The sequence below is a fragment of the Sander lucioperca genome, chromosome 8 (genome assembly GCF_008315115.2).
Source record: "Sander lucioperca isolate FBNREF2018 chromosome 8, SLUC_FBN_1.2, whole genome shotgun sequence".
NCBI classification, from domain to species: Eukaryota; Metazoa; Chordata; class Actinopteri; order Perciformes; family Percidae; genus Sander; species Sander lucioperca.
Genome location: NC_050180.1, coordinates 15,400,066 through 15,419,284, shown reverse-complemented (window position 1 = coordinate 15,419,284; position 19,219 = coordinate 15,400,066). Strand labels below are relative to the sequence as shown.

The 19,219-nt window shown below is 46.7% G+C and overlaps 1 protein-coding gene across 2 annotated transcripts in view; it reads right to left on the bottom strand.

The window, feature by feature from the left end:
- Positions 1 to 8,938: 8,938 nt before the first annotated feature.
- lrch1 (leucine-rich repeats and calponin homology (CH) domain containing 1) overlaps positions 8,939 to 19,219 on the bottom strand; it is a 112,479-nt gene continuing 102,198 nt past the window's right edge. Inside the window, exons 18-21 of one of the 2 annotated variants that reach the window (XM_036004488.1) lie at positions 17,610 to 17,719; positions 16,279 to 16,416; positions 16,010 to 16,087; positions 8,939 to 9,279 (exon numbers count right to left, since the gene is read on the bottom strand). In XM_036004488.1, the coding sequence (XP_035860381.1) occupies positions 9,001 to 9,279; positions 16,010 to 16,087; positions 16,279 to 16,416; positions 17,610 to 17,719 (605 nt within the window). In that variant the 3' untranslated portion in view covers positions 8,939 to 9,000. The remainder of the gene's footprint in view (positions 9,280 to 16,009; positions 16,088 to 16,278; positions 16,417 to 17,609; positions 17,720 to 19,219) is intronic. The other variant, XM_031280509.2, reaches the window with a different exon arrangement.

The following is a 19,219-nucleotide window of genomic DNA, read 5'->3' as shown; positions in this document are numbered from 1 at the left end:
CATCCAGTGTCTATTTAGCCCTTCAAATGTTTCCAAAAAACAGTCACATTGCATATCAGGATACAGAAGAGTTGAAAATAAATCCCCAAAAAAGCAGGACGCAAATAAATAAATACAATAAAATTCACATTTTTCTCAAGTTTCAAAAACATCATACTCAAATAACGGTTTTAAGCAACAACTCATATTCAAATCAAGAGCCAAAAGTTACATCTAACTGATTAAAAGAATCAATACTTATTAATATATGGCTTCCCTTTGCTCCTCAAGGCTTTATAAACACACGCTAGATAAGACCGATGGGTAGGGTTGGGTATCGGTTGGATTTTTCCGATTCCGATTCCTAAACCGATTCTTGAAAAACTGAAAAATGACATCAAAGATGTAACATGTTTACTAGCGATCACGTGCAGTGAATGGTGAATACGCTTTTACGTCCATTTTGGTGAGCCCAGAGGGAACGTATGGCATTTTAAAAGCAGCCTACATTTACGGTAGCTAGCTAACGGTAGACTACAGAGAAAGGGGGATACTTTTACATCCGTTTCGGAGCGACAGAGGGAAAAATATATCAGTCGACACGTTACTTTGCGTTCTAAACCGGTCCGATTCCTACCGGTTGCGTAGGTTTCGGTACCCAACCCTACCGATAGAGCAGCTCTGCGATGGCGAACCATCGTGTGCTTATCACGCAGTCCAGTTATTTAAAAAAACATGGGAACAACCAGGAAAACACGACTTCAAGTCATCACCTGTCGTCACTCTGAGACGGTTTTAAATGTGCAGAGGACGGTGTCACATTCATAGGTAAACAGGAGGTTGTGGAGTGAAGAGAACTTGTAAAACAGAGGGGCTCCAGCTGGACTACTGACATGTCTTATGTCTGAGGCCTCCTGCACACTGGCTGCGTGGCGTGAGCGTGGCGTTTCTGTTGCGTGTCATTGCGTGTCAGCTTCGTGGCGTCTTTGCACACCAGAAACGTGTCTGAAGCGGCACTTCTGCTGCTGCTGCTGCTAGCCTTGTCTGTACACATGGACATAAATATATACTGATCTGATTACAGCAAAGACAACGACGGCAGTACTGACACAGAATATTTCATTCTGTAATTGACAGGTGCAATATATCTGCATTTATGTCAAAACCTCGAGACTTTCAAACATCAACATGTCATTTATTAAATGTATTCATGTCAAAATGACATCTAAACATCTTTTCCTATTCTATGTTGTCTGGAAACGCTTCCAACATGCTTGCGTGTCTCGTGAAAAATAGGCGTCGGTGCTATTTCTAGCATGCACGCGTTTTCGGCGCGGCTCAACGTGCGTGTCACGCAGGCAGTGTGCACACTCAAACCTGTTAAAGTGTATAATTCTCACCAAAATGCAACCTAGGGTCTTTTTGTGAATGTACCCGAGTCAAACATTCGCTTAAAAGCATATTTAGGACGGAATCGCCACTTGTAAGATTGACCGTATTCTCGTTTTTAGGTGAAATGGCCTTTTGAATGGGAGTGCTAGGGGCACTTTGATGCTAGCCTCAAAATAGCTATTTTTAAAACACGACAAAGAAGGCTCGACCCAACATGAGACTTTGCACCAGGGTCTCTACACATTAACGCTTTCGCACATCAACGTTTTGAACAACTCACCGTAGCTCTTGTTGTTTCCGGCCGCTACCACCTCGGCAGTCAAAATAGGCGATCTCCGAATGCGAATGAACGGACTCCATAGCAGGAAATATCATTCTTATAGGAGGCTCCTTTTTCAACTACGAGGTCAATAATGTGTTTCACTAACGATAAAACAAGAAATAATCCGTGCATTTATACGGAACTAAGCTTTAGGAGCTTTCATCTTTACTCTCCTCCCTGTTACGTTGCATTCCAAAATCAATTTTTTTGTGACTGATAAAATGGCTGCGGCCGGAAACAACAAGACCTACAGTGAGTTGTTGAAAACCTTTCTTTTTAGTAAACTGTGGGCACACAAACAATGTTAACAATGCTAGCGTTAATGCGTAGAGACCCTGGCGCAAAGTCTCATGTTGTGTCGAGCCTTCTTAGTGGTTTAAAAATAGCTATTTTGAGGCTAGCATAAAAGTGCCCCTAGCACTCCCATTCAAGTGCCGCTTCCGTCCTAAATATGCTTTTAAACGAAAGTTTGACTCGGGTACATTCACAAAAAGACCCTAGGTTTTGGCGAGAGTTACGCTTTAACATGGGAGCCGAAATAAAAACGGACACGCCACGCAGCTGACACGCTCACGCCACGCAGCCAGTGTGCAGGAGGCCTAATTGTTAGCTTGTTAGTGCTATGTTGGTGGATTACTGTGGCTGAGAAGTGCTAGCTAGTGCATATGTATCGTTGGTTAGTTCGGCAGCTACAGCAGTTACATCACTGAACTTCCTTTAAAGAGACAGTTTGGATGTTTGTTCAGTGTGGTTGTATGAGCTACTTCTCCATAGTCAGTGAGTTAGTAGTCTTACGTCCACGACGTTCCACTTCCGGGATTGCTCCGTTGCTGCTGGAAATTCAGCCGGATGTCCGTCTTTTTAGGCCGGATGTCCGTCCCCTTCCTCTGTCTTTGTGTTGGCGTTCTAAACTCTGGTGGATTTGTGAGGACTATGGTTAACTGCTCCTCAGATCTCTGCAGGGTAAATCCAGACAGCTAGCTAGACTATCTGTCCAATCTGAGTTTTCTGTTGCACGACTAAAACTACTTTTGAACGTACACACGTTCCACCAAAACAAGTTCCTTCCTGAGGCTATTTAGCAGAGACACCGTGGCTCCGTCCGGAGCTTAGCACCACCCAAGACGATTGTGATTGGTTTAAAGAAATGCCAACAAACCAGAGCGCGTTGTACTCCCATCCAGGAATGCTGTGTGGACTCGCCAGACCCTCCTCCGCAGCGCTGTGGAGGAAGGTCTGGCAATGCGAGACTAGCGTGTTAGCTACAGTAGAAGGCTGTCGGTACGACAACAGTTTGGAGAAGCAGGCAGGAGTACCGACGAAAAGCTAAGCTAACGTCCTGCTGCAACAGCTAAGCACTTTACTTGAAGTTTTCTACATAAGAGTGACATGACACTGTCATGAACACATGACACATACCTCTAACCATGACCATAACTTGTCATGACAAGACCGAATGACACTAAAAGAAGCATTATGTTATAAACGTTTATGACAGTTCATGGCAGTGTCATGTCACGCTTATGTAGATACCTTCAGGTAAAGTGTAACCCACATTTTAGACACCTAAACACACCTATACCAGTTTACGTGTTCGCTATATTTAGAATATTTTCAGCTCTTCACCGTGCTGTCAGACGGCCCTTTACGACGGGGAACTGAAGCCGTTATCTCAGCTCTCTTCAAAGCCACCAGACTCCATTGATAAAAACAGTGATTTTACCTTGAAGAACACGCAAGCTGCTGCTCTACTGCTGCCTCCATCGGTTAGTTAGTTAGTTTGTGTGTTAGTTTAGTTAGTTTCTAACCCTTTTAAACACCAAAGTCACTTATTATTGACGCTTTATCATCTTATAAAGTAGATATGTCGACCTTGTTAGCAAACAGTTTCCTGCTGCCTCTGCACTGAAAGGATTTGGCTGCTTTTTAAACTTGTGGCTTGGAAACACGTTCCCACACCCATCTCGTAAAATATGGACGCTTGGTCAGGTGCCTTCGTCGTTCTTATTAACGCTAAAAGTCTCCTTTAGCGTTTTAAGTAAACGCGCTTGGTCGGGACTATTGCCGTCCCTTTAGCGCTATAAGTAAACGCGCTTGGTCGGGACTATCGCCGTCCCTTTAGCGCTATAAGTAAACGCGCTTGGTCGGGACTATTGCCGTCCCTTTAGCGCTATAAGTAAACGCGCTTGGTCGGGACTATCGCCGTCCCTTTAGCGCTATAAGTAAACGCGCTTGGTCGGGACTATTGCCGTCCCTTTAGCGCTATAAGTAAACGCGCTTGGTCGGGACTATAGCCGTCCCTTTAGCGCTATAAGTAAACGCGCTTGGTCGGGACTATCGCCGTCCCTTTAGCGCTATAAGTAAACGCGCTTGGTCGGGACTATCGCCGTCCCTTTAGCGCTATAAGTAAACGCGCTTGGTCGGGACTATTGCCGTCCCTTTAGCGCTATAAGTAAACGCGCTTGGTCGGGACTATAGCCGTCCCTTTAGCGCTATAAGTAAACGCGCTTGGTCGGGACTATTCCCGTCCCTTTAGCGCTATAAGTAAACGCGCTTGGTCGGGACTATAGCCGTCCCTTTAGCGCTATAAGTAAACGCGCTTGGTCGGGACTATCGCCGTCCCTTTAGCGCTATAAGTAAACGCGCTTGGTCGGGACTATCGCCGTCCCTTTAGCGCTATAAGTAAACGCGCTTGGTCGGGACTATTGCCGTCCCTTTAGCGCTATAAGTAAACGCGCTTGGTCGGGACTATTGCCGTCCCTTTAGCGCTATAAGTAAACGCGCTTGGTCGGGACTATAGCCGTCCCTTTAGCGCTATAAGTAAACGCGCTTGGTCGGGACTATAGCCGTCCCTTTAGCGCTATAAGTAAACGCGCTTGGTCGGGACTATCGCCGTCCCTTTAGCGCTATAAGTAAACGCGCTTGGTCGGGACTATAGCCGTCCCTTTAGCGCTATAAGTAAACGCGCTTGGTCGGGACTATAGCCGTCCCTTTAGCGCTATAAGTAAACGCGCTTGGTCGGGACTATCGCCGTCCCTTTAGCGCTATAAGTAAACGTGCTTGGTCGGGACTATTGCCGTCCCTTTAGCGCTATAAGTAAACGCGCTTGGTCGGGACTATCGCCGTCCCTTTAGCGCTATAAGTAAACGCGCTTGGTCGGGACTATTGCCGTCCCTTTAGCGCTATAAGTAAACGTGCTTGGTCGGGACTATAGCCGTCCCTTTAGCGCTATAAGTAAACGCGCTTGGTCGGGACTATCCCCGTCCCTTTAGCGCTATAAGTAAACGCGCTTGGTCGGGACTATAGCCGTCCCTTTAGCGCTATAAGTAAACGCGCTTGGTCGGGACTATCGCCGTCCCTTTAGCGCTATAAGTAAACGCGCTTGGTCGGGACTATTGCCGTCCCTTTAGCGCTATAAGTAAACGCGCTTGGTCGGGACTATTGCCGTCCCTTTAGCGCTATAAGTAAACGCGCTTGGTCGGGACTATTGCCGTCCCTTTAGCGCTATAAGTAAACGCGCTTGGTCGGGACTATCGCCGTCCCTTTAGCGCTATAAGTAAACGTCTTGGTCGGGACTATAGCCGTCCCTTTAGCGCTATAAGTAAACGCGCTTGGTCGGGACTATTGCCGTCCCTTTAGCGCTATAAGTAAACGCGCTTGGTCGGGACTATCGCCGTCCCTTTAGCGCTATAAGTAAACGCGCTTGGTCGGGACTATTCCCGTCCCTTTAGCGCTATAAGTCAACATGCTTGGTCGGGACTATTGCCGTCCCTTTAGCGCTATAAGTAAACACGCTTGGTCGGGACTATTGCCGTCCCTTTAGCGCTATAAGTCAACATGCTTGGTCGGGACTATTGCCGTCCCTTTAGCGCTATAAGTAAACGCGCTTAGTCGGGACTATTGCCGTCCCTTTTGACGCAGTTATGTTAAGGAAAGGGTCGTGGGTGGGCGTACGGTTCTGTGACACGCGGGAGGAAAGAAAAAAATTACTATAGCAAGCGTGACCAGCGGGACGTGAACCCCTCTCTCCTGGTGAAAGTCCTGTGTTTGACCCATCCACCCCCCCAACCAACCTCCTTACATACTACTCTCTAATAGGTGTTATATACTGAACGCACCCAAGCTGGCGCGCGCCATCGTGACGTCAAAATGAGATGTCATATCCTGCCGGCGCGTCTGATTTATAGCGCGCGCTGAGCTGTCGCGCACGGCTCTTTTTTTTTTCAGCGGCGCGCGACAAAGCGGAAACAGGAGGCCGAATGGGTTCGCAGCCAACCAGATGCCAGGACTCTCACAGTGACTGCTAGTCTCTCTTGTAAACTTACTAAGATGAGTTCTTTTACGGTGAATGAAAGGCTTGATCCGACGAAGTAGCTCATCCAATCAAATCGAAGCATTGACGGCAATGCTGCTGCCAGTTCTGCCGTTGTTTACCTTTTTCTTCTTCTTCTAGTCCGCAACGTCGGTAGCCTTTCCTCATTAGCGCCACCTCTGTTCAGGAGAAGACTGCAACTAGTGTCGTGAGCACCAGCGCGGGTATAAATAGTTACGCCGATCTCATGACGTCACATTTGGATGCGCCACGCGGGCTGTGGTTACTGTAAAACGGCCTTAAATCCTCTCTAACTGCTGCTCTCCCCGGGGCATTACACAAACACGCTGAAAGACGCCTTTTTCGTCACATCAGACGCTGACAGCCACTGTCCAAACGTCCTTATTTTACGAGTTCGGAGTGAGAACGGGTTGGGCTTGGACACGGCCTTGAGGATTTCGGGAATAGTCGACTGTTGTCTCTAGTGACTTGAGACTTAAAACGGCTCTGCTCAACAGAAATATGTCTTCAAAAAACAGTTTCTCCTTTGACAACTTTGTCATTTTACCTCGCAGAACACGGGAGCTGCTGCTCTACCGCTGCCTCCATCGCTCAGTTTGTGTTAATGTGTGGACTTTGGTGTTTTAAAGAGTTAGCGTCACCGTGTCCACGTTGGGACAGCACTCGCTCCTATTGGCCATATTCAGGCACTTACATGACGCACCTTCCGGTCTTTTCGCGGTACTTTACGTTTCCGATCTTCACCAAAAATGTTAGCAGAATTTATCTATACCCATCTAGCAATCTACATATGAATTTTCCTATATGTACGTGGACATTTAGATGTCTAAATAGTATATGAAAGTTACTTTGATGAGGAAAAGAAGTACGAACGCTCAGTTAAAACCATATACCGTTAGAAAGGTAAGAAGTTACACTTTAGTTTTACACCATTAAAATAACTGAAAAAAATAATAGATCATTTATATTTGTATTTGAACAGATATTTTGATAGAACGTTAGCCAATAAGTGTCGAACGTGGACACAGTGACGCTAGGCTATGTTCACACTTGGCGTCTTTTTTAAGCTGTCAACGTCTGTTGTAATTTATAATCCTACGGAGTACAACTGTGTGTTTTCTGAGCGCTTTTTTAAACGGCGCCGCCGACTTTTTTTCTGCAGCTCAGAGCGTCTTTTTGAAGTTGAAAAAAGTTCAACTTTTCTGGAAAAAAAAAAAAAACGCCCTAAGTCAAGCGCTTTTTTGACAGCCGACCAATGACAAGCAGAGTAGCCAGACCTGTCGTTTCCTTAACAACAAGAGAAAATGGAGTCGGGGCACAGTGAGTTATAAGATATGATCTCTAGCTCGCTCCACGTAAGCACCGCTCCACGTAGCGCTAGCGTAGCAGTTGTTATAGCAACAAAGACGCTCTCGGCTGCTTTTTGGAATAAAAATGCTGCCAGCTTTTTTTGTTTCACTACAAAAGTCTCCTAGTCATAGCCTAGAAATCTAGACCACCCTAGCGGCAGCGAATGTAATTTGCTGGTTGCAATGTAATTTGCAGCCAGGGTGGTCTAGCAACTCTCTGTTGGCTTGCGAGCTGGAAAAACCAAATTCTGGTCAGGCCAATCACATCGTGTATAGAGTCGGTGGGCGGGGCTTATGGCTGCTGCTGCTGGTGAACGGCGGTCTTTGGAGTCGGCTTTGGCCGCAACTCTGGAAGACTTGGAGTTCAGCTTTTCTTTGAGAAAAGAACAAAGAACGGCCCTGAAGTCATTCTTAAAAAAGGAAGATGAGTTCAGAGTTTAAAGTTTAATCTATCAACTAGCGTTGCTCTGATTGGTTGGAGAGCTATCCTATCGCGTACAGAGGGAATTTGAAAGACAGCCGTTGATCCCGCCCCTCGGATTGAGCCCAACCAATGGGGAGTTCCCAGACCCAACATCTGGATGTGGGGCTGGCTGGTCAGGCTAACGTTAGGCTATCCTAGTCAACTTTTTCTTGTCAAAAAAGACGCCAAGTGTGAACATCACCTTAGACACCAACTAAACTAAGAAACAATCTAACTGACAGCCATCTACGGTAGCTAAATACGCATCTTTTTAGGCGTTTGTTTGGCCACATTGTGGACTGTATTACTATGTATTTAATGCGTTTGTGTTTTACTATGATTTACAGGAATTTATTGTGCTTTTTATGATTAGTGATTAGTTTTAACGTGTGTATTTATTTTGGCCTGTGAAGCACTTTGTGACTCTGTCCAGTCCTTCCAGAGTTTTTTTGTGATTGTTGCGGGCAAAAATCCTTGATTATGCGTCACGTTTTCTTAAAAAATGCGATGGAATATGTGGGATATTTATGCAATTTTATGCGATGAAATTGCGGGAACTTGCAAAAATTCCGGTTTCATCGTGGCTTCATCGCGGGGTTTGCAGCTTTTCGATGATGTTCACGTCGCGTAATTACGTCACTTCATAACGTTCCCATGGCAACAGGGGAAAATGGCTGCTCTTGTGTGAAGTAAATGCAACATTTTTCAACTTTCTGCTAAGATATATGGGACTTTTTTTGCAACGAAAATGAGGGGATTATGAAGTCATGCAAGCCCCGCATATTTTGCGTGGAAATCGGCAATTTATGCGGCGAAAGTGCGGCGTATTTGAAAAAATGCGGACCCCCCCCCGCATAAATATGCGGACTTTGGCTGATTATGCATTGAATTATACGATCGCATAATCGTGTTTTTCTGGAGGGACTGTCTGTCTGTGATAAGTGCTATATAAATAAACTTTATTACTTACTTACACTGACTGTGGAGAAGTAGCTCATGCAACCAAACTTCAAAACATCCAAACTATTCCTTTAACACTAATGGACATTAGTGATTTTTCCCCATGTGACATAAATGCAGCAAAAGAAAAAAGGAGGAGCAGCCCGGGCAGGAAAGAGAGAGGGGGGGTTGGCAGGTGACTGACAGGACGCTGTCGCCACGGTTACGTCAGCTCGCTCCAGCTATAGGCGAGGAAGAGCAGGAGGAGGCAGAGGACGTGAAGCAGGCTGGAGCCAATGAGGTCCCAGATCTGCCAGGCGGGAGGCGGGGTTTGAGTGGTGACAGAAACCAAGGACGGAGTCTCTGATTGGTTAGGAGCCGGGCTGGCCTCTTCCCGCTTCCTGTCCGGAGAGGTCGTATCCAAGGCAACCAGCGCCTGAACTGCGGCGCTGACGGGCTGCAGGCGGCACTGGGTGATGTCGTAGGGCGAACAGAGGAAAGGCTAGCGGCCCCCGTGAGGAAGAAATAAAGGCAGGAAGGGAGGAGGAGGAGGAGGAGGAGAGGGAAAGAGCCCGGGAGGGAGGGAGGGGAGAGAAAAGGGCAGAAACAAGGGATGAAGGAAGGATAAGGGGAATAAAGAGGAAATGAAGATGGAACAAAGATGGGAGGAGGAAAAGAAGGAAGGGAGGTGGAGGTAAGTTCCAGATAAGGCGAGAGGAGGAAAGGGAAAGAGCCGGGGAGGGAGAGAGAGAGAGGGGGAGAGACGGAGAGAGAGGGAGAGAGAGGGGGAGGGAGAGAGAGATGGAGAGAGAGGGAGAGAGAGACGGAGAGAGAGACGGAGAGAGAGAGAGAGAGAGAGAGACGGAGAGAGAGAGACGGAGAGAGAGAGAGAGACGGAGAGAGAGAGAGAGAGAGAGAGAGAGAGACGGAGAGAGAGAGAGAGAGAGAGGGAGAGAGCGGTAACAAGGGATGAAGGAGATGAAAGCGGGAGGGAAGGGGAAGCACGGGAACAAGGGATGAAGATCAGTGAATGATGAGGGGAAAAAAGAGGAAATGAAGACGGAACAAAGATGGGAGGAGGAAAAGAAGGCAGAAAGAAAGTTAAAAGTAAAAAGTAAAAGAAAAGTTTAAAAGAAAGTTTCAGCAAGAGAGAGGAGGAGGAAGAGAGAGGAGGAGGAGGAAGAGAGAGGAGGAGGAAGAGAGAGGAGGAGGAGGAGGAGGAGGAGGAGGAGGAGGAGAAGGAGGAGGAGGAGGAGGAGAAGGAGGAGAAGGAGGAGGAGAAGGAGGAAAAGGAGGAGAAGGAGGAGAAGGAGGAGGAGGAGAAGGAGGAGAAGGAGGAGGAGGAGGAGGAAGAGGAGGAGGAGGAGGAGATGTTGCGATCCAGCCGTAAAGTAAAAAGAGAAAGAGAAGAAGGCAGGAGATTAACCAGACAGACGGAGAGCAGCGATGCTTTCTGAGAGGAGGAGTCTTCCTCTCTCCCAGTGAGCAGCCGAGATGATGAAGATAATGATGATGAAGATGATGATGATGAGTGAAAGGGCTGATGGGAGAGACGGCGCAGCGGGCCAGCACGCTAGCACAGAAGCTAATGTTAGCATGTTAGCTCGGGGAAGCGTTTTAGCACGGTAGCTTAAGCAGAAGCGTTGTCAGTGGAAGCATTCAGGCTGCAGCGAGCCGGCTAACGTTAGCAAAACGTCCACACAGAAGCTACTGTTAGCACGTTAGCTGGGAGAAGCTTTCAGGCTGCAGCGAGCCGGCTAACGTTAGCAAAACGTCCACACAGAAGCTACTCTTAGCAGGTTAGCTCGGGGAAGCGTTTTAGCACGGTAGCTCAAGCGGAAGCGTTGTCAGTGGAAGCATTAAGGCTGCAGCGAGCCGGCTAACGTTAGCAAAACGTCTACACAGAAGCTACTGTTAGCACGTTAGCTAGCAGAAGCATTCAGGCTGCAGTGAGCCAGCTAACGTTAGCAAAACGTCCACACAGAAGCTACTGTTAGCACGTTAGCTAGCAGAAGCATTCAGGCTGCAGTGAGCCAGCTAACGTTAGCAAAACGTCCACACAGAAGCTACTGTTAGCACGTTAGCTAGCAGAAGCATTCAGGCTGCAGTGAGCCAGCTAACGTTAGCAAAACGTCCACACAGAAGCTACTGTTAGCACGTTAGCTCGGAGAAGCTTTCAAGCTGCAGCGAGCCGGCTAACGTTAGCAGAACGTCCACACAGAAGCTACTGTTAGCACGTTAGCTCGGAGAAGCTTTCAAGCTGCAGCGAGCAGGCTAACGTTAGCAGTACGTCCACACAGAAGCAGGAGACAGTCAGCAAGCAGCAGCGGATGGAGGTCAGAGGTCAGCCAGGAAGTTCAGATCAACAGCTCACAACAACAGGGACAAATCAAATAATCCCTCTTCCGTTTTCTCTCAAAGAGAGACAAACGTAGTCTTTAGTGAATATATAAAAGACGAAAGAAGTTTTAAAAAAAGTTACATTTTATAATGAAACAAAAACAAAGAAATATAATAAAATAATCACATTTAAAGCAGCAGATCCTGCCGTCTCTATGCTAAGCTAGGCTAAGCTAAGCTAGGCTAAGTATAGAGCCTGGCTGCTGGCTGTAGCTACGTATTTAGCGGACAGATATTGGAGTCTTGGCTAGAAAGCGATCGGGTGTCCAACTAATGATTACTTTCATTATCGTTGACAAAATAAGACATAAGACAATGTCTTGTTGTTGTCCACAACTCAGAGATCTTCAGTTTTGTCCCAGAGGAGAGAAGGAACTAGAACAATATTCACATTAACACGCTGACATCAGAGATTGTTTTCATAAAAAATGACTCAAACTGATTAATTTAAAAGTTGAAAACTAATAAATTAATTGATTCATCTTTGCAGCTCGAATGTTGATCTGGTTTCAAGACAAAGTCAAATCTAAACTTTTATATGTGCAGTTTGTCTCTCTCAACACACACTCACACACACACACACACACACACACACACACACACACACACACACAAACACACACACACACACACACACACACACACACACACACACACACACACACACACACACACACATACACACACACACACACACACACACACACACACACACACACACAGACACACACACACACACACACACACACATACAGAGACACACACACACAGAGACACACACACACACACACACACAGACACACACACACACACACACATACAGAGACACACACACACACACACACACACACACACACACACATACAGTACACACACACATAGTACACACATAGTACACACACACACACACACACACACACACACATACAGAGAGACACACATATATACACACACTCACTCACACACACACACACACACAACCACACACCCAGCGAGACACACACACACACACACACACACACACACACACACACACACACTCACACACACATACAGAGACACACACACAGAGACACACACACACACACACACACACACACACATACAGAGAGACACACACATACACACACACACACACACACACACACACACACACACACACACACACACACACACACACACACAGACTGTGTCTCAGGCTGTTGGGATCGACCGTGTCATGATGGAGGAAGCTGGAAGCCACAGGCAGCGGTGACAGCGGTGATGACTCAGCGTTAAATGTCGACATTAACAACCCCGTTTGAAAGCGATGAGGACAAAACAGGAGGCAGGTAGGAACATCAAACCAGTCCTGGGAGAACGCTGAGTGCTCTCACGTTTAAATACATAGAAACACGACATAGTGATTCATTCAGCGTTGATTTTAAATGACGTCTCCAGGCTTCTCTTAAAGAATAACAGTCCTGTAAATTAGCCCGAAACATATGAGCTCAGATGATTGGTTGCTGGCAAACTCATCAGCCTTCCGCCCAGATCTGGTTTACAGTTTAGTGTCGTCATCAGTGTCCTGCAACAATCCTCAAATTCACTTTCCACCTCACTTAAGCCTGGTTCACACGGCAGGATAATTAGGCCGATTTTAGCTCCGATTCACCCCTTCTGACCATCTTAAGGATGCTCCGATTATGGTAAAATAATCTGATCAGATGTTCCTGCCGTGTGTGGTGTGTTAAGACTGCTCTCGTCTGCTCGGAAGGACGTCGGGACCGCTCCCATCTCAAATCGGGGATATCCAACATGTTGGATTGTTTTGGCCCGATTTCTCCTCGTGTGTGGTGTCCCCCCGGGGACAAACGAGCACGCAGCCTGTGGACTGTGGCGTGTAGCCAATCAGAAAGAGAGGTGACGAGGCGGCGAGGAAAGCACCGGGAAACAACATCAAAACAGCCGGCGGCACGGCGCACCAGAAAGTCCGGTGGACGTCTGAGATGAGTAGAGCAAGTATAGTCCATGCTCGCGTTGTCTCCACTTCTTTGACCGTCGCAACGTTTTTTTTTGGTTAAAAACAAACTACAAACTATCGCCACTGCATCCTCTTCGTCCGCCATGATTGTTTACTCTGAAGTCACGTTTGATCTCGAGGGATTTTGCGAGATTTCCCGTCTGACCTGGGAATGCTCGGGAGCCAAATCGGTTCGTGTGTGATCGTTGATTTTGCCGTGTGCTGCGCACCACACGCTGTACGACCAAAACTGGTAGACCGTGATTTTTTATCACCGTGTGTGGGGTCTCTCAGGATTGGAAAATCGGCCGACAATTTTAAAATCGTCCCGTGTGAACCAGGCTTTACCGACATGAATCGTGACATAATGTATGTCTTTTCCCCCCTCAGACCCACAAATGTTCAAGAGACTGAAGCTCACAGATCTATTTCTATATCAGAATAATCCAAAACACGTTGATGACGAAGTGTAACTGTCGGTACACGATCCGTTCTGCCTGCACGATCCGTTCTGCACATGCGCAAAATGTTCGCGCATGTGCGGTTGTACGAGGATTTACGACACTGCACGATCTGTTCCACGCTTCCGGTCGACAGCCAAGCTAACGTTAGTTTAGCTAACAGCTAATTTGGCTAACCGCTAGCTGATTGTAGCGGTCTGCCGTTAGCCTCCACAGGCAAGCTAACGTTAGTTTAGCTAACAGCTAATTCGGCTAACTGCTAGCTGAGACAGCATGTAATAACTTTAAAAGACCCTCAAAATAAAACTTGAAAATAAACGTGACATATATAACAAACACCTAACATATATAACAGCTGTTACGTCAGTTCTACTTTACTTGTGCTCATTTGAAATACAATCACTCAATACTTGTCTTTATTGTTATTACTGTGAAGTCTTAATTTAGCTGTAGCCTGCTTTTCCCATTACGTTTGAGTTAACGTTATTTTAGACTGAATCTAGCTGTCACTAGCGGTTAGCCGAATTAGCTGTTAGCTAAACTAACGTTAGCTTCCCGGTGGAGGCTAGCCATAGGCTAGCGTGGAACAGATCGTGCAGGTCGTATGGATACGTAAAACAGTATTATCTTGCGCATGTGCAGAACGGATCGTGTACCGATAGTAACTGTTGTATCACGATACAGGAAGTTTCTCTGATGAACTGGGGGGTGTTTTCCTGGACTGACTGGCTGAATGTCCTTCAGCAGTTTGTTCGTAAGTCACACTGGTTACTAGAGATGCACCGATATACCGGCCGGTGACCAGAATTGGCCGGTTTTCACGTGCTCGGCCATGACCGGCGACCGGCAGGTCAGTCTGACGTATGGTGATTTCATGCCGGTCAACGCTACAACTAACTGACAACATAAGTTATACCAGTTACAGTTCTCACGGACGCACGCACACACACGGAGAAAGTAGGGCGTGGAGGGACGACACCAAAAACCTAAATCACATTTCTTTAGTTGGATATTGGACGTGAAAAGAAGGAAATGGTTCTAACGTTGCTCTTTAGATGTGTGTGAATGTCCCACACCAGGAATAATTTATATAGTTCTATTATATAGTGATCCATTATCTGTTCAACACATGTTCTATTAAAGAAAAGATAGACTATAAATATTTGTGTGTGCTGTAAAGTGGTTAGAAAAAATGAAATCGGTATTGGCTGGCCTAACTCAAAGAAAATCAGAAATCGGAATCGGCCTAGAAAGTTGTAATCGGTGCATCTCTACTGATTACGCCGGAGAACCAGAACTCTCCACGGATCAATAACGGTTCAGACCAGCGTGTTACGACGGATCAGTTCCACTAATTAGCAGATTTCTGAGCAGTAGGGGTGTCACAATTCTCCAAATCAATGGTTGGGTTTGGCTTACGACGAATGCCACAATAAGAGCCAATAGACGGCAGAAGGGGACTTTACAACAACCGTTTGAGTTCCTCAGAGGGTTTAGACCTTTTTTTTAGAGGAGCAATTGAATGCACCATTACTTTAACGAGGTACACCTGATGCACCATGCTTTACCTTTGTTGTCTGATTCCATAACTCAGTCACGAGGAAGACTAAATTCCTCTTCCTCCTCACCTGTCCCTCTCTCCCTCCCCTCACCTGTCTCTCTCTCCCCCTCCCTCCCCTCACCTGTCCCCTCTCTCCTCCCCCTCACCTGTCCCCTCTCTCCTCCCCCCCTTCACCTGTCCCTCTCTCCCTCACCTGTCCCTCTCTCCCCTCACCTGTCCCCTCTCTCCTCTCACCTGTCCCTCCCTCCACTCACCTGTCCCCTCTCTCCTCTCACCTGTCCCTCTCTCCCCCTCCCTCCCCTCACCTGTCCCTCTCTCCCCCTCCCTCCCCTCACCTGTCCCCTCACCTGTCCCTCCCTCCCCTCACCTGTCCCTCTCTCCCCTCACCTGTCCCTCTCTCCCCCTCTCCTGTCCCCTCTCCCCCTCCCTCCCCTCACCTGTCCCTCTCTCCCCTCACCTGTCCCTCTCTCCCCCTCCCTCCCCTCACCTGTCCCTCTCTCCCCTCACCTGTCCCTCTCTCCCCCTCTCCTGTCCCCTCTCCTGTCCCTCTCTTCCCTCACCTGTCCCTCCCTCCCTTCACCTGTCCCTCCCTACCCTCACCTGTCCCTCTCTCCCCTCACCTGTCCCCTCTCCCCCTCCCTCCCCTCACCTGTCCCCTCTCCCCCTCACCTGTCCCCTCTCCCCCTCCCTCCCCTCACCTGTCCCTCTCTCCCCTCCTGTTTCCTGTGTTTGAGTCAGAGTGGAAAACGCCCCCCAGTTCAGAGCACTACCAGGGTTCAGGGTGAGCTTATTAAAGAAAAGTCTTTACCTGTGGTACGCCGATCTTCCTGCACGCGTCCAGGAAGTTCTCCACGTTTCTCCGACACTTGGCCATGCTGAGTTTGGGCTGGAAGCACAAAGTCACACAACGCAGCGTTTATACCAAGGGTATCAATTTCTGAAATACGCTTAAGATCCTTTTTGTTCTTTTCAACTCAACTTCGTTTGAAAAAGAAACTATATCAGAGAAAAGTTGAAGAGTATAAAGAGTGTGACGGATGTTCATCTCGGGGGTCAGAGGTCAGGACTGAGACGCACCACTGCAGGCGAGGGGACGTGGATGCTGCCGACGGAGCGCGGGCGAATGTGATTGGCCAGATGGCAGAGCACGACGCCGTCCATCAGAGACGAGCCCAGGTCTTCGGGAAGGACCACCTTCAGTCTGCTCTCGATGCTCTGAGGAGGAAACCACAACACAAACAGGTACGGGTGAGAACCATAGACATATATATAATGGACCACCAGATCCCGTGTCTCTGGACGGAGACCAGTGAAGGATGTTAGAAGATCTTTCCCGGTGATGGCTGAGCGTTACTGAGCAGCCTCCAACTGAGCTTGAAGACGTAGATGTGACGTGAGCAACCTGTCTGAAAGTTGGAAGTCTTCTGGTAGCTGTGCCAAGAGAAATCTCAATCATTCCCAATCTAGCAGAGACGGAGAGCGTAGGTATATGTAAGGAGATAACATAGACACAGGCTAATTATTGATCACTAAAATGATAGTTAACATTAGTAATAAGACTTAGTAAGAGTTAGAGTTTTTTTGTGATTGTTGCGGCAAAAATCCTTGATTATGCGGTTTGTTTCTTAAAAAATGTGATGGAATATGCGGGATATTTATGCAATTTTATGTGATGAAATTGCGGGAACTTTTTAAAACTGTGGTTCCATCGTGGCTTCATCGCGGGGTTTGCAGCTTTTCGATGATGTTCACGTCGCGTAATTACGTCACTTCATATCGTTCCCATGGCAACAGGGGAAAATGGCTGCTCTTGTGTGAAGTAAACGCAACATTTTTCAACTTTCTGCTAAGATATATGGGACTTTTTTTGCAACCAAAATGAATGAAATAGAGACACAAACACACACACACACACACACGGACAGACAGACACACACACACACACACACACACACACGGACACACACAGATAGACACACACAGACAGACACACACATGGACACGGACACATACACTTACACACAGACACACACACGGACAGACACACACAGACACAGACACACACACAGAGACAGGCACACACACACACACACACACACACACACACACACACACGGACACACACAGATAGACACACACATGGACACGGACACACACACTTACACACTTACACACAGACACACACACACGGACAGACACACACACAGACAGACACAGACACACACACACACACACACACAGAGACAGGCAGACACACACACACACACACACACACACACACACACGGACAGACACACACAGAAAGGCACACACACACACACACAGACAGACACACACAGACAGACACACACACACACACACACACACACACACACACACACACACTCTCAGTGAGCAGCGTGTCTCACGTCTCTCAGCTGCTCGGTGAGCTCCAGCTCCTCTCTCAGCTGCTCCATCTTTCTTCTCATGGTGAACTGAGGATCGACCGACTCCAGACTCTTGTGGCTCCGCAGGAACACTGCAGCAAACAGCAGAAGAAGAAGAAGACGGGCGCGGCGTTAGACGGAGACGGCGCCAACACGTTTACAGTCAACCGGTAACACAGCCGGGGTCAGCACATACACACACACAGTTCAAATATGGCCTGATTATTCCTTAGTAGCGTAGTATATCAAAATTTGGTTGGATCAGAATTTTCTCTGTCTCAATGATAATAAGACTTGTTGTGTTTGGTTGCGCTGTACATTTTAGTGCCTGTGTTGATGCTCTTGGTACTTTAGGTTCCCATATTCGACCTTCTACCAAGAATCTGGGTGTGATTTTTGACAGTGCTTTTAAATTTGACAAACAGATTAGCTCTGTTGTTAAAACCAGTTTCTTTCAGACTTTTGGCTAAGGTTAAGCCTTACCTGCTGCGCAAAGACTTTGAAAGAGTCATACATGCATTTATTACGTCCCGTTTAGATTACTATAACTCTTTGTATGTTGGATTGGATCAGTCATCCCTTTGTCGGTTACAGTTGGTCCAGAACGCAGCAGCTTGACTTTTAACCGGGACCAAAAAGTGCGACCACATCACACCGGTTTTGGCCGCGCTCCACTGGCTTCCTGTTTGTTTCAGGATCGAATTTAAAATTGTATTAATTGTTTTCAAGATCTTAAATGGGTTGTCGCCTTCTTATTTATCAGAGCTTTTACATGTCCACACACCTGTCAGAGCACTGAGGTCTTCCAATCAGATGCTCGTCGATGTGCCCACATCCAGGTTAAAAAACAAAGGTGACCGAGCCTTTTCATTGGCTGCTCCAAACCTCTGGAATGGTCTACCTATTCATGTAAGAACAGCTCAGACCATTGAAACATTCAAGTCCTTGCTTAAGACCCATTACTATGCATTGGCTTTCAAATCAAGTTGAGCTTTGATATCGTGACCTTTTTCTACTGTTGGTTATTGTGTATTGTATATTGTGTATTGTTTGTGTTTATTATCTCTTTCATTTTGGACCTTGTTAAGCACTTTGGTCAACTATGGTTGTTTTTAAACGTGCTATATAAATAAAATTGAACTGAACTGAATAGTAAAATATATCTTTTATTTTATTATGTATCTCGAACAATCAACAATGTTGCAAAAAAAAAATTAAAACCACAAAATTAAAACACAAACGATCCGAATTTACCAAAGACCAACAAATAAATAATTAAAAAGGATAAGTTCGTGAAGGAGCAGACGGAAGCATACAGCTTATTAGGTCCTGCCCCTACTTCACAAAATCATATTATTACAAAACAAATAGATATGCAAACACAGCATACAGTCTTTCAGGTCTTACAATAACAATACCTTTACATTTCAATTCCCTTCCTGTGTTTCGGTCTATTCCTTTCTGTATTGGTCAAGTATTGATGTAATCTATTGTTGAACTGAATGATATTATGGCTCTGTTTTAGGGGTGGGGGAAAAAATCAATACAGCATAGTATCGCAATATTTTCCGTGGCAATACTGTATCGATACA